The 14,568-nt window shown below is 41.2% G+C and overlaps 1 protein-coding gene across 3 annotated transcripts; it reads right to left on the bottom strand.

The window, feature by feature from the left end:
* LOC146508364 (BAR/IMD domain-containing adapter protein 2) lies at positions 1-14,408 on the bottom strand. 3 transcript variants are annotated; one of them, XM_085177605.1, is made up of 15 exons: positions 13,564-14,408; positions 10,855-11,002; positions 10,689-10,764; positions 10,515-10,601; positions 9,884-9,945; positions 8,210-8,281; positions 7,807-7,944; positions 7,114-7,266; positions 6,525-6,701; positions 4,820-5,468; positions 4,523-4,730; positions 2,841-2,903; positions 2,306-2,474; positions 2,121-2,161; positions 1-1,686 (listed from the first exon to the last, which is right to left on the bottom strand). In XM_085177605.1, the coding sequence occupies exons 2-15, from the start codon at positions 10,900-10,902 to the stop codon at positions 1,614-1,616; spliced, it is 2,016 nt and encodes a 671-aa protein (XP_085033731.1). In that variant the 5' UTR covers positions 10,903-11,002; positions 13,564-14,408; the 3' UTR covers positions 1-1,613. The 3 variants fall into 3 exon arrangements, with proteins under 3 accessions (XP_085033731.1, XP_085033733.1, XP_085033732.1); XM_085177607.1 differs by having other exon boundaries at positions 13,904-14,408; XM_085177606.1 differs by lacking the exon at positions 13,564-14,408 and adding an exon at positions 11,270-13,557.
* Positions 14,409-14,568: the final 160 nt, after the last annotated feature.

Here is a 14,568-nt window from a genome sequence, read left to right as displayed (position 1 = left end):
TTTGTGGCACTATTTACATGCATTAAAAGCATTTTGCTGTCATCTTTATTAATGAAGCAACGCTACACAAAGTGATTACAATATATGCTGATAGATATTTTTTTCTACAAGCTTGTCAGGTGATATTATGAATCTAAAAGGTGCTAAAACATCAAAGTAACTTGAGGCAGTTAAACCAGGAACATGAACTGCTTCAGTTTGCACAGATTTCACTTTGTTAGAGGCAGCAAAGAGGACAGAGCTACAAAAAAATTACTTTGGATGTCTGTAGATTACCATGAACACTTGCTCAGACGTTGGTCAACTTCCTGTATACTTTCTTCATCACTTTCACAGATACAGTTTCTCAGTAAAAACCTAATCATCATCTGTCTTAGCATCCATACATCACTTTAAGATTCTGCTTAGTCTGACTGATGGATGTACAACTACAATTAAGCAGCCTAGCTGGTGAATAGCTTTGGGACTGAAAAGAAATCAAGTAGACATCAAATCCAAAGACTAAGCATGCAAATCTCTCATTCTTAAGACTTTGAACCCTCCATGACATCCTACTTTCAAACAAAACACTTCTTTCGGTGATACCACTATCCAAACATTCAACTACCAACTTTTACAGTTTGTGTCTGTGAAGTTTACGAGTTTTCTTTGTGTTGTTAGAGTTGCTCTGTATTTAAAAAGAGGACAATTTTGATGATTTCACTCAGCGAGTGGATGGATCAACTCTGGATAATCAAATTTCAAGTAGAAAGCAATTTTTTAAGTCATCTACTCACAAATGCTAACATGTAACTTTACAGCAGCAGAATGAATGGTGTTAAGTGGCACAACAGGATGTATCTGACAGACTTGTGCCTTCAAACAACATCGCTCATGTTCAGAAACTAAAACATGACATAAACATAAGTCATTGTGCCAGTTTCATTAATGTCAAGTAGCTCATCCAGACAATCACTGTGTTAAAATAAAATGAAAAAACAAAAACACACACACACTTTTAATACTTTTAAATGCTCACTTTCACCGGCACCAAGAAAATGCACCAGATCTGGCAGCTTTTCTAAAAAATATAATACTGTAATAGAGAAGGAGCCTGTCCTCTTCCCATAATACTTCATCATAGTCAATGTGCACAACCTGCTATTAGGATCCAGTCCCTAAATCAGCTGAACACAGAAAACATCTCTGAATATGGCACAAAAATAACCAAAAAGGGAGAAAAGAAACTCTTTAAAACAGTAAAAGAAACAACTGTATCTGTCATAATTCACACTAAAGCATGTTAGTTATTCAGGACAAGCCGGACACAGTGTGACAAACATGAAGCTAAACATCTAAACATCTAGTTTTTATATTCATATATTTTTAGCCAACACTTCACTAAAGCAGTTTCTCACATGTTACAATTGTCTCTTCTCCCCCAGCAACCTACAAATCCAGTCGGCTGTACTCATGTTTATAACAGCCTTTATACATGAAACACACAGAATATTACATTTAAAAGTAGAACATTAACATTAGCCAGTGTGCTTCTTTCCAGGATTCAACCTGAGGTGCGATGTACTGATGAACCACAGAGGAACGCTGCTGCTGCTGCGGTGGGAATAAACAGCTCACTCGATGATGGGAGCTGAGCGATCGTTGGTGACGGTTTTTCGGAGTCGGACATGTGAAAATGGATTGGGCCTGAAAGAAGGAAGCGATAAATATGTAACTTAAACTGATGATTACATGGGCATGTGAAGAATTTAGGATTGTACTTTTCTAAGTTAGACATGCTGTGATAGCAGCTTTACAGAGACATTGACACTGCAGGACTTAGTGCTCACTTCTGACTTGTTCATGCCTGCTATGGTTATTATTATGTTTTGGGCAGCTGATACAATTTTTTTATGTGTCCACCATCAGATTGGACTCGTCACAGTCTTGCACTGATGCAAATGCAAAAACAAACACAATATGAAAAAAATTTGATGTGCCAACCAAACATAAACAACCAGAATTAGGTGCTGAAGTCTGAATTTATTCAGAGGTAGTTTATAGACTGTGTAGTATTTTCAGTGAATGGGCAATGACAAGTAAAAATGCTCAGTTTCCCTTGATTAGCACTTGTAAGTTACCTGGTCGGTGAGGGAGGTGGGGAGGCCAACTCTGAGGTGATCTGTAAGTCAGTAGAGATGCGCGTCGGTATTTGTACTGAATTATTAGAAAGCAGTAGTATCTGCTACTTTAATAGTCAGGGTCAACTGTGAGGACGCCCTCACTCTAACCCTTGAGCTTCTCCCACAGGTTTCGTGTTTCTGACCTTGTTGCTGTCGGCCATGCTGTAGGGGCGCGGGCGGAAGGTGCTGACCCTCTGGGGAGGAAGGGAGCGTTCCTCCTCCGACTCAGGGGTGAGGGCTGGAAGACCCGGAGACCCTAGTTTGTCAAGTTGCCCGGTACTGGTGCTGTTAGCTCTAGATAAGAAGAGCGAGCTACAGGGAAGGTCACAGAGAGGAACGAATACACAGTGGAAAAAAGATAAAGGTGGCACAATGAGAGTAGGCAAATGTTGGTTTTTGTGTGAATCTATCAACAATTTTGTTGCTGTTGGAAAAAAGAGTAAGTTGAGAGAGGGTGGTGGGGATACTGAAGGCAGACAGGATGATTATGATGGCATGAAATGTGTATTTAGTGACTGAGAATACATGGATGGGAAAGTGGAGAGAGTCACAAAGGATTCAGCCTGAAAATGACTCCATCAAGTGTGAATCACCCAAACTATGGAAGCATCATCACTAATGTCAGAGCTGTTAGCCTTCAGACCAACAGATTTCAGCAGCTGTTATTTGTTCGCTTACCTCTCGAGAAGATCCATCTTGGTATGATGTGGCTGAGTGTAAGAGAAAGGAAACCAGCCTTTCCTGTGAAAAAACATTTCACCAGTTGAATCAATAAAGTTGAAATTTAAAGAAGCAAGAAATGTCAGAGACTGTGTGAAGAAAACTTAGTAAAGTAAGGGTATAATTTGGTACCAGAGAGAAGTTTTCTTTAATGTAGTATCGAGAAAGGAGCACGATGTTAGTGGGAGCGATGTTGTAGAAAAGGCCACAGAAGACAGGACTGTTCATTTGCTCCGTTATTGACTGTCCTTTTAGTCACATTTACAATGTAGGCATGTGTAAAATTATTACTGTATAAGTATTCTATAAGAAAAAAAAGCAATGTTGTTTTCATTTGCTTTTTTATTCAAGTTAACTACAAAGCGAGATTAACATTTTCGTGAGCTATGTTGAGCGTAAAGTGAGAGTTTTCTGTGTCTTCAAAGGGGCTCTCATTTCACCTGATGAAATCACCATGGTAACTTATTTCTACAGTAAAGTTATAGCAGTGCAAATGTGAGCATGCATGCATTCATTTGGTGATGCAGAAATGTTGCTGTACTTTATTCTAATCTACTGCCAAGTCTCCTTTATACTGCTGGAATTGCAGCTACTAGAACACAGAACCCAAAGTAAGGACACCCATTTAAATTATTTGCACTTTAATCTCAATGGGATCTTCCTGGCTAAGTAAAGGTTTATATATATTATAAGTTACCATTACATAAAGGAGACATGTAAATCGCTTTAGTTTGTCAGAGATCAAAAACCTCTTTTTCAACTTTTAATTAGTGTAAACGTATCCATTTTAAGGTGTTAACTCATGTTAGAAATGAACAACAGCAATGAGACCGCACTGTGTAGTAAAATAATTAACTTGAATCAAAATGTTTATTTTACCGACTGTGCAATAAATCCCAGGATTAACATTTTTTTGCAACATTAATTTCTTGTCCTATTTGCAACAGTGTTGCATTAAACTCTTATATTTTTTAGTTTTTTTTATAGATTATATCACCATTTTATCATCATCAGCTGATACCGACTGGCTCATAGGGATCATTTTGTAAGAATGTGAGCACACTCAGAGCCTGAAGCAGAAGGCCTAACTCAAGATAAAAGACTGATAACCACCTGTTATCGACATCTGGTAAATTAGGTTTTGTCAAGCCAGCTAACCTATAACACTTTCCTCTTTGATTTTATTGCTCCCGTAAAACTCTTTTCATTATATTTCTCGTTCTACATGAAATTGATTCTTTGTTTTAAATGCTAAATATACATTTTTAAGGTCAAAGAATCCAATGGTGCCAGCACTTGCATGCAACGATGGGCACTAGGGCTGGCAGAGCCTTTGTGGTCATTGGTTGCTTAATTAACCCATTTAGTTTTTTTCAACCACCGAAAGGTTTGGTCATTTCCAAATTTAGCAGCTCTAATTCTGATTGGGAGACTAAATGAACAAAGTAAACATGGTGTGCTTGCTTTGTTTTATTTACAGAAACACAAGCTACCAGCTGGAGACAGTTTATAAATCCTTGTCTGACCTTATTTAATGCAGTCTTTTTTTAAAAAAAATTTTTTGAGCACAATAGTGACATTAAATGTTTTAAGGCCCCCTCAAAAATATGAATCAGGATGAAAATATGGATAAACCATACCGTCCCGTTCGTTCATTTTGACCGTAGTGCCACCCATCTCTGGGCTCAGAGATGAGCAGAGTGATATTGTCACCAGGCAGGAAGTGCAGTAAGCATGCTCCTCCCACTGTGGTTCCTCCACTGCCATCTGATGTTCCAGGTGTGTGAGAAAACATGGCTTCCACACGTGTAGGTCCAGATAAAGGCATCATCCTGGGAAGACTCGAGCCTAGGTGGAGGAATAAAATAAGAAATGAGGAGTAGTGTCGGGGAAGAAGACATCCAAAAAAACAGCAGGTGAGCCAGATCATATCTCACCCTGAAAGCCTCCCAGCCTCATTTCACTGACAGGTCTCCTCGGCAGTGGAAGTGTTGCAGTGGCGCTCATCTCTGAGGTCTTCAGCAGCCACGGATTATGTGACGGAGATAAAGTGCTGCTCCCTCCTGGTTCCACCTGTTGGTGCAGCAGCTGCACTGGAGTCATGGCCCTAGAGAGCGGAGCGCTGTGGGGCAGAGGAGGGCTGTGAGGTGCACTGTGGGGGATGGGGAGGGTCATGCCCTGCGAGGAGCTGCTGGCCGGGGAGATCTGGCTGAGCGACATCACGGTGGAGGGGATGAGGCTCGGGGACAGGTTAGACGTGTTTGCGGCGAGGAGAAGCGAGGTCTGCTGGGCTGAGCTACTGGATGTGGTGGTGGGAGTAGATGGAGCCGGGCTGGTGCTGCCACTGGTGCTGCTGTCAGGGAGCGGGCTGGCTGAAGCACTGACAGGTGTGCTGCTGTGCTGAGGAGATGCTCCCTGCGATGAACCTCCAGCAGCTCCTCCGGTGGAGGGAGCAGAGAGGAATGTCTGGGTAGAGCCCTGAGGAGGACAGGTGTCACTCTGGGTGGAGGAGGGGAGCGAGCGCTGTTGCTGGGAGCGACTAGAGTCTCCGTTTAACAGAGGAGGGACTTCTTGAACAGAGAGCCTCTGAAAATCAAGAGCAGATCACAGTAACTACCAGACAATACGGGCCATTGTTAAAATTCTGATGTCCTGAATGACTTATTAAACTGTGAGCTGCATGCAGGATGTTTTAATCCCTCACAGTGACTTCTTTTAATTTGTGTTTTTCAAAATTAGCTTAAAAAATATTAGCACCAGAATCCCTTGAGTTAAGTTGAGAGGAATGATCACATGATTGTCGTGCAGACCCTCACAGATTCACAGAGAAACTTTTTCCATTACAAGTGAAAAACTGGATTCTTCTGGGTCCAAAAGGAGGAGTTAAATCTGCTCTTTGTAATGTTCAGAGAAAAAGAGGATGAGGACAGAAGCCTCTACATACGCAGAGGTGCTGATAACAGTTTCTCTGTAGCTGATACCGCTGCTGTTTGATGATGTCTGAGGCAACTCTAAAAACCTTCTGGGTGTTCAGAAGCAGAATGAGTCCATCGTCCCATCATCAGTAGTCACATCATCACAAACACCAGTGACACAGTTACACTGGTGACCATACATGCCCATACCGTGACATTACCTTCACCATGTTTTACAGATAATGTTGTTTGCTATGACTTGTTAACGGTTTCTCTCCTTCTCCATATTTTTCTCTTCACATCATTCGATTACAAGTTCAACTTGATATCATGTGCCCAACAAATTCCAGACAGTCTTTCAGATGGTTTCAGGTAAAGTGTAATCTGGCATTCCTTTTTCTGAGTGCAACCAGTGGTTTGCAGCGTGTTATAAACCCTCTGGACTTCCATTTGTGAAGGCTCGATTGCAGACCATGACAATGATGGGCCCATCTCCTTGAGAGTGTTATTGACTTAGCTAAAGTTGTGAAAGGCTTTTTCCTATTGTCCAGAAATTTACAGACCTAAGTGTAGTGAGCTAACAAAGAAGATCCTCACAAAAAAAACCTTACATGTCTAATATTATAAGGGCAGAGGATGATTTTTAGCCACAGTAAGGTCTGTATAAACTGGGTTGTTGGGCGTGACTTTGGATTTAACACACACTTGTACTAAAACATGATCTGACCTGCTCGGGCTGAGCGGTGCCAAGCTTGGTGTGACGAAGAACCTCAGCTATCCCAGCAGCCCCTGGGCTTTGAGGCGCAGTGTGGCGCAGCAGGTTCAGAGCACGCTCTGGGAGCTTTGTTGGCTGAGAGCACGACTGCTGCCAAGATGACAGTTTCTGGGATAGAAGCTCTCTCACCTGGATTCAACAGCAGAAAAACAAAGGATAAGACATTTATAACCCTAATCTTACTGCATTTATTTTTACTGCAAACTAATCTCTTTATGAACTCTTGCCTTTCAGCTTCTTCCGAAACGAGACATACAATTTCATCATTAAATAATTTCTGGAACAACACGCATGCTCAGTTAACAAGACTGAGCATCAGTACATGTTCTTGGATCTGGTGAATATTTGCAGTATGATTTGTTGTTTATTTCAGTGACAGAAATTATCTGCTGACTTTGAACCAGTTAAGATGTATAGCAGCGAGAAAGAAGCTCTATCACACTGATCAAACACACACACGGCTGTCAGGAGTAAATTGTTAGTTTTCACTGGATTCGATGAAAGGAAACATTCACAAACTTAACACGTGTGAGCTTATCACCTTGGAGTGGTAGTTAATGAGCAGTTTGGTGACACAGCACTGTCTGTCCACCAGGAAGCAGTAACGTCTCCTCTCCTCGGTGAGAGCGGACTTGTAACCTGAGGCCACCAGCGTGTCCAGCTCGCCTTGGCGACGGCTCATCAGCTCCACGAACTGAAGGAAAAGCCCAAAATTTCAAACCTGCGAAGCTGAACATTTGTTAATGCACGCGCACACCTGCATTTATTGTTGCTCACACGGTGCTCAAAGATAATGTGACCTTTAATACACTGTGTAAAGATGGGAATAACAAAGAGCCCGAAGGAGTACCTTACATCACATCCTGTCTGTTGCCCAGTGATAACAAAATCCATGTGATAAAACAGCCTCCTCGGCTCAGTGACCTTTCCTTCTTATGTATTTCTGGTCTTTCATTTTCGTAATTCTCCAAATCTGCTGACCCTCTTATATCACTGATATTTTCTTTCCTTCCTGCTTGTTTTTCTGACAAATCAGCTGAACCCGATTGTTCTTTAATCTTATTCACGCTGGCCTAGTTGTCACACAAATGCACACACAGCTCTCCTTTTTAATCTGCTGTAATGCTGACTGAGATGTTTAGAAGAAGGATTTCTGAAATGAAAGAGGCCAAAGTGTTTTTTGTGCTCATTTTTTAACATTACTGAAGATGATGAGATGTTAAACCTCTGTTACCTGCATCTCTCTGTCACCGTATTTGTTGGGGTGACGGCTGCCTTGGCTCTTCCTGCGGAGTTTCTTCAGCTGGGACTGACAGCGCTCGATTGACTCGGTTTTAGACCGTCGCTCGCTCTGATACTTTTTGAGGGTGGCCTGAGAGGAAAGTCAAGGATTTGATCAAAATTGCATTTTATATTTAAGTAGAGATATAACAAAACCCATTCATTCATTTTACTTTATTTTATCAAGATTTCTGCCATCTTTGTTGCAACATGTAACGTTTCTATGTCAATGAAAGGCAAATAAAGAATAAAATCCCACATATCTTAAAAGTAGAATAAATGCACTTTAGTTAATTACCTAAGTTAGTCACTTTTAATGTAATATACTGTATACTGTAGTCGGTGTGTGGACTTACCGTGAGGTATTTGATGTCCAGCTCCAGCTTCTGCTCCAACTGGGCGAGCAGCTCGGAGTGAAACAGCTTTAACTGTTAGTGACATAAGTAAATGAGTCTTGTCAAACATTTAAAGTTCACTGATATATCAGAATGTGTGTCAAATTTTCCTGCAGTGGAGAGCTCGTGACTGATACCCTCTGAATCAGAGAGCAACTTTAATATATTTAATAAAGCCACAGAACAAGTTTAATCTTCATCATTAATTTACAGACCCTCAAAGTATACGGGTTTCTAATTTTTTTATTCATTTTATTTTTACCTGCATTTTTCATCCCTTATAACTCCATATGTTCACGAAAGGGACACTTTTTAAAAACCACCAACACCCATGACAAAGGCCAAAATCTTGGTTTTAGACATTGAGTTTTTATATCTTTTACATCTAACTTATCCTAGTTTCCTGTAGAGCAGGTATCCCAAACTCTTTTGATATTGTGTGCCGGACCAATGCAACTCCCCTTTCTGTCAGTGTAAAAGAAGTTTGATTACACACTTAATCCCCGAAATATATTAAGCTAAGAAGAAGAAGTACGATTTCAACAGCGAGTCTAAGATTAATTTCTATATGATAAAGAAATGCTGCTGTAGTAACAAAAAAAGGTCAGCATGACTCTTTAAGAGCAAAATGTGCAGAATTAAAAAAATGTGTAATTAGAAAATGTGCACTTTTTTTTTTAAACTGCTGACTTTTCTGTTATTTAAATGTTTATTTACTACTTATTTTCTTCTGGGTAGCATGAATGGCCATGAGGGAGGTCTTTATCAGTACGAAAAGCTGTAACAAAATACAATTAAAAGTCTAAAATCTGTGTCTGATCCTTCTGATTTTTCAAAGCTGTCCAAAGCCGTTGGAGTCTTTGCCGGGCTGACTTTGTTCCCCGGACCTTATGTTTGACACCCCTGTGTATAGCAACAAGCACTCATTCCCTGGATGTTTTCATCTGCTTTTTAAATTTATTTATTTATTTATTTTTTAGATCTTTTACTATAGAAAGGACTCATGGGTCATATAGAATATGAGTGAGGTGACTGGTCAAAAAACACATTTATTTACCTACATTTTAATACCAGGCTTGTCTTTTTTCATCTGTGTACACATTTAATAATATAGTCATGGTTTAATATTTTCCAATAGCTCACACCTTTGACATGGAGAAACAAAACCGTTGTTCACATATTTTATGTGATACCTTGGACCAGGGGTGGGCAATTAATTTTCCCCAGGGGCCACATGAGAAAATTTGACTGTTGTGGAGGGCTGCACCAATTAGCTGAACTCAAGCTCAATATTAGCTTTATCTCTTTATAAGCTTACTGCACACACCAGGGCCTGGATCACATATGGCTCTTGCATGGCTCCATTAAGTATAATAAAGTTCTTTTACATTAAAAAATCAGCTGATTCTCAGAGGATCTTTCTCAGATATGATTCTGTTCCTACGGCCAAACCTGGCAGCAGATTTATTAAAGCAAAGCCTGCCAAGAATGAGATTTTAGACAAGCTGTTTTTTCACTTTCTGGACCCTTATTTATGTTTGATTCACTTCAAACACACAATTTTTAAAAGCTTGTTATAAATGAAACACTTGCCTATCAAGGCATCATTATTTGAGCATGCTGATGGCCTCTTACCACATCTTCCAGCTGCACCTGAATCTGTCTGTGGACCTCGGCCATCTGAAACAGGGTGTCTCCTGTGAGGAGCAGCACAGCAGTGAAGGCAACATGTTACTTAAACAGAAAACCACTTTGCTGGATTTATTTGTGTCACCTTTACCCTCTGCAGCAGTATCCATGCGCTTATAATAGCCACTCACAGTATAAACATGTATAAATATGCACAACAACCCCAACAAAGCAGAGAAATGTGCTGAAAGTCGCTACTTCTGATTCACAGTGGCGGTCAGCTGTGAGTGCTTCCGTCGGTCACACAGTGCTGTAGTATGTGGTGGCTGGCATCTCGCCCTCCGACACTCCTGCCTGCCTCCCCCGCTGCTTTCAGCATTACAATGAGATCATGTGGTGTTGTTAATCTCCCAACAATGGCTCTACTCTCTCCATGTCCCTCTGTTCTCTGCCTTTCTCTCTCTTTACATTTCCTCATCCCCTCTTGTCTTCATCTCCTCTCTGACCAGCACATGTGGTCGACTCACAGACTATTTCCCACTTCTCACCAGCTGCCACATTAACTCTATGAATTCCATTAGCTCTAAAGCCAATTCAATTCAAACCCTTGCCTCTCTACCACTCTACGCCCACTCACCGAGCTCCTTGGAGCCTTGGCTGTCGCTCGCCAGCTCTCCGAGTTTCACAAGAGCATCGAAGTATCCTTTGGCAGCTATGGTCACTCCTGAGGAAGTGAAAAAAATGATTACATATGGAGCTGCGAGGATAAATCAAAGTTCAGCAGGACCTGAGTCACTGTGTCCTCACCAACCTGTCAGAGCTTTCTCATAGTGTTTCCCCATGGTCACAAAGTTCTTCAGACTGGGGTTGAAATGGTCCAGAATCCCCTGTTGGCAACAGTGCATGTAAATTCATAAAGTGCTTCCACATTTCCGATTATCACACAGTGTGTGGGGAGTCACTATTAGGATTTTTACCTTGTAGACATTTTCAGTCATCTTGTTGACCTCTTCGGTTCGAGACATTTTTTTTCTTCTCTTGTGTGTCTGCTTTCGCCGTGTGTGATCGTGGTGTGATTTTGACCCGCTGCTCACGTCTCTAAGCTTCACACAAGATCCCGATATCCTAACAAAAGAAAAAAAAAAGCAGATAAAGATAAATACACTTATATTTCATCACAATCGCAAACAAAACCAGGAGCTTTTACCTTTACCTGCAGAGGGGAGACATTAAAGACTTTTGTCTGATTATGCCAAACCAGTATTTACTTCTTTTCTTTATCCTAATTGATACTAAGCTGAAGATATTTGGGTTTGGGGGCTGATTATTAGAGAAAAATGTTAATTTAAAGACTCCACACTAGCTCATTTTCACATAGAAATGAGTGGTTACCTTCAGATGCATTCACACTACTGGAAACACTGTGCTTGGTTTTTGGTGGATGAGCAGCCTGTGAGGGTGCAGGACGCTGCACTACTGCTGTTCAGACCCCCTTTGCAGTTAAAGTCTGGCAGGTTAAAGACCATAAAGGTTCAGGCCTGAAGTGCATATGTGAAGACAACTACTGTTATTTCTCGCTTTGTAGAGCTGGGCAATTAATCACATTTTTCAGGTTTCACTTGTAAATCCAGGTCAGCTCTTTTTCTTTACACAGATTTTAATGCCTCCATAAAATCTTGAATTCCTGTGTCATGTTTAGTTAAGCTCACATTCTTCATTCTGATTTTTCAGTTAAAAGACATAAAGTTAAAGAACTTTTACTTTTAAAAAGGCTTGAAAATGAACAACAACACATCCACATTGTGTTCTCCATGTTTACTAGAATATTCAGGCTTTTTCATAACTGAGCAGCCCGACTTTATAGGCAAACCACTCAGAGATGGACCCGTACCGATGTTTGGCCTGTACCTACATTTAACAGACAAAGAATACAGCAGTAACTTTTTAAGTCTTTAAGTTCTTCATCACACTAAATTAGAGCATCTGGCCAGTGCAAAATTGATGTGACACAAAAGATAAACTTCAGCCACTGACATCAGTAAAGGTCAACTTATTTCCAGATAGGCTGATTGTATTCTGATATAAGCCGATACCCATCGAATTAAATGGTGAATTCACTGAAGCCAATAAGTGTTATTATACGAGATTTGGAGAAGCTCCAGAACATGAAGCATAAAATCCCCAAACTTCACAGTAAAAGGAAGTCTTGTATTTAAGCGTTTGGTGCTATTTGGACTACAAGTGTGTGATTTAAGTGAGCAAGCAGACTTTTAAGGCCACTGCACCACAGCAACAAGCGTGGAGGATCATCTTGGGTTTCGTCTGAGGGAAGCGGTGTTATTTCCACATGGGTCCCGCCTGTGCTCCAGCTGCCAGTTTCTACATTATCGCTTCACAGCATTACAGCCCAAATATTTCTCCTAGATTTGCACTCAGGACCCGTTACAGCAGTTCAGATAAGAACAATGGGCTCCTCCAGTCTGAGTCACAGGTGTCAGAGCTCTGAACAAACATGCAACAACAGTGTTTCCTCGGCAGAGAGGAGCACTAACGGAGGGGGGATTTCTCAGGGGGCTCAAAAGATTTCCAGTCTGGATTTGGTGGCAAAAGACTCACTCCGCTTCTTTTTTCCTATGCAGCCCCTCTTTGTTTTCACGATGTGATTACAGAGAAAACGTTGACCCAGATCAACTAATAGTGTATGACACAAAGAAAACATATCCAGGCTCTTGCTCATTAGGGCCACCCTGGGTGTAGTCTGTAATTTCTCAGGCTAGTTGGGGGGTGGTGGTGATAGTGTGTTGTTGTGCAGGAGAAAGACAGAGAAATGGGAACTTGCTTTCTTTTCTTTTTTTTGCCTTTTCTAATTTAGTTTGCACATTCTTCATCAGAAGCATTTCATGTGCATATTGTAGCATGGTGAGTTTTAGTTCTAACAAATAAAGTGCTGTTTGTCTCAGGATGCAACAGGAAAAGTCTGCAGGTGGTTGGGGAACTGATACAGAAGGTGCATTCATGTGGTTTAGCCTCTTTAAATTCCTTTGGATGCAAACACTTAAAGCAGCAAATAAATAAATAAAGCGGTGTAGTCAATCACCATCAGTTTCTCTGAAGGCGTTAATAAAAGGAAAAAAAAAAACTTATTTTAAAATTTGGTGGGTTTAGGACAAAATTGAGCATTAAGGAGTTTTGATTGGTATTTTATAACATTTTATAGTTGCAAACCTCATGTCATCACCAAAACTTCAGGAATGAACTAAGTTTTGTTTGTTTTTAGGGTGAAACGCTGGAAGACAGTCATGCATTTATGCCCCGAGATTTCTCTTAACAGCAGTTAATGCCGCAGCTTAAGCGGCACTCCATACTCCAGTGCCACATTAACCTTTTTCTTCCACACCATCTCCTCTCATTTCAACAGCCACGTCAAAGGCAGGAGCCTTTTGAATCAGTAAAGCACAGGCAGATTCCTGTAATTGCAAAAAGAAATTTATGCAAACTGTGTTTAAACTACAAATATGAACAAATCGGTTGCACAGTGGAGTTTCCCCCCCCCCCCCCCCCAAAGTTTAACAAAAGCACTTTGTTGCCAGTACCAGTAACAGTAACAGCTACCTGTTGATCTCTCAGCTTCATCTGTGTAACAGTAACAAATAATTCAGCTACTTAAATTAAAAAAAGTTACATACCTTTTCTGGGCTCATTGTTGGAAACGATAAAGGCTTCCTCCGCGTCTTTGAGTGTTTAATGAACAGTTTTACACCCCCTCTTTTCTTCCTATTAGGCTACTTTCCCTCTCCGTTAGTTAGTGGGGGGTTGTTTCATCCAGCAGAGCACTAAATCTCAGCTCCCCTCCACCCCTTTTCACATGCCCCTCTCTCTTTTTGCCTCCCTCTCTCTCTCTCTCTCTCTCTCTCTCTCTCTCTCTCTCTCTCACACACACACACACACACACAGTTTCCCACTCTCCCCTCTCTGCCTCCCTTTACTCCCAGGAATCGGGGTCAGATATTCAGTGCCGTTCAGTACCTTTCCTCATTACTGAGCCGATTACAGACATGCCTTCATGCACGCAAAAACCGTCCAGAAAACCACCGCCAACACCAGTACACCCAGCTCCCTGCCGTTGGAAACCAGAGTCAGCCTCCCATTCTGTATCAGCCTCTCTCTGTCTCACTCTCTCACTGGGGAAGAATAACAATGAGCTAACGGGACCTCGGCTGAATAGCAGCAGGAGGAGAATAATGACTTGAACTTTTTGAGCCAAAGACAGAGCAGCACAGGCAGGCCCTATCACCGGCCTGCATGCACGCGGCCCATCACACATTCCTGCTCCCCATTCTCAGAGGGAGGAAGAGAAGAGGAGGAGGAGGCCCGGCATGGACACAGCAGGCCTTTCATTTACTGCAACAAACTGAACAAAAGCTTAAGGGTTAATATAAGAAGTGAAAGTGCTGCATAGCATTTAAAAAATGGTGTAAGAGAGTTTAAGGTGAGTGACTTCTGCAGAGAAGTAAAATCTTAAAGTACAGCACTTACAGAAGGACTTTAAAAGTAATGCCCCCCCCCCCCCCCACTAAAACCCATCAGATACTGCTAAAAGAAATCTGACGTGTTTTTAAAGTGATGCTTTTCATGCATTTTTACAAATTCTTCTCATTAATTTATACTTAGTGTAAATGTTATTTTCTGAC

This window comes from Neolamprologus multifasciatus, chromosome 11 (genome assembly GCF_963576455.1).
Source record: "Neolamprologus multifasciatus chromosome 11, fNeoMul1.2, whole genome shotgun sequence".
Taxonomy (NCBI): Eukaryota; Metazoa; Chordata; class Actinopteri; order Cichliformes; family Cichlidae; genus Neolamprologus; species Neolamprologus multifasciatus.
The sequence above is the reverse complement of the archived record's forward strand: the minus strand, read 5'-3'. Positions and strand labels throughout refer to the sequence as shown.

Coding starts and splice junctions, on each gene's coding strand:
- LOC146508364 (XM_085177605.1), bottom strand. CDS start 10,902: ATGTCTCGAACCGAAGAGGTCAACAAGATGACTGAAAATGTCTACAAG. Junction 8,282..9,883: donor AGGTGCAGCTGGAAGATGTG/GTAAGAGGCCAT, acceptor TGTCACTAACAG/TTAAAGCTGTTTCACTCCGA. Junction 1,687..2,120: donor CCACCTCCCTCACCGACCAG/GTAACTTACAAG, acceptor TCCTTCTTTCAG/GCCCAATCCATTTTCACATG.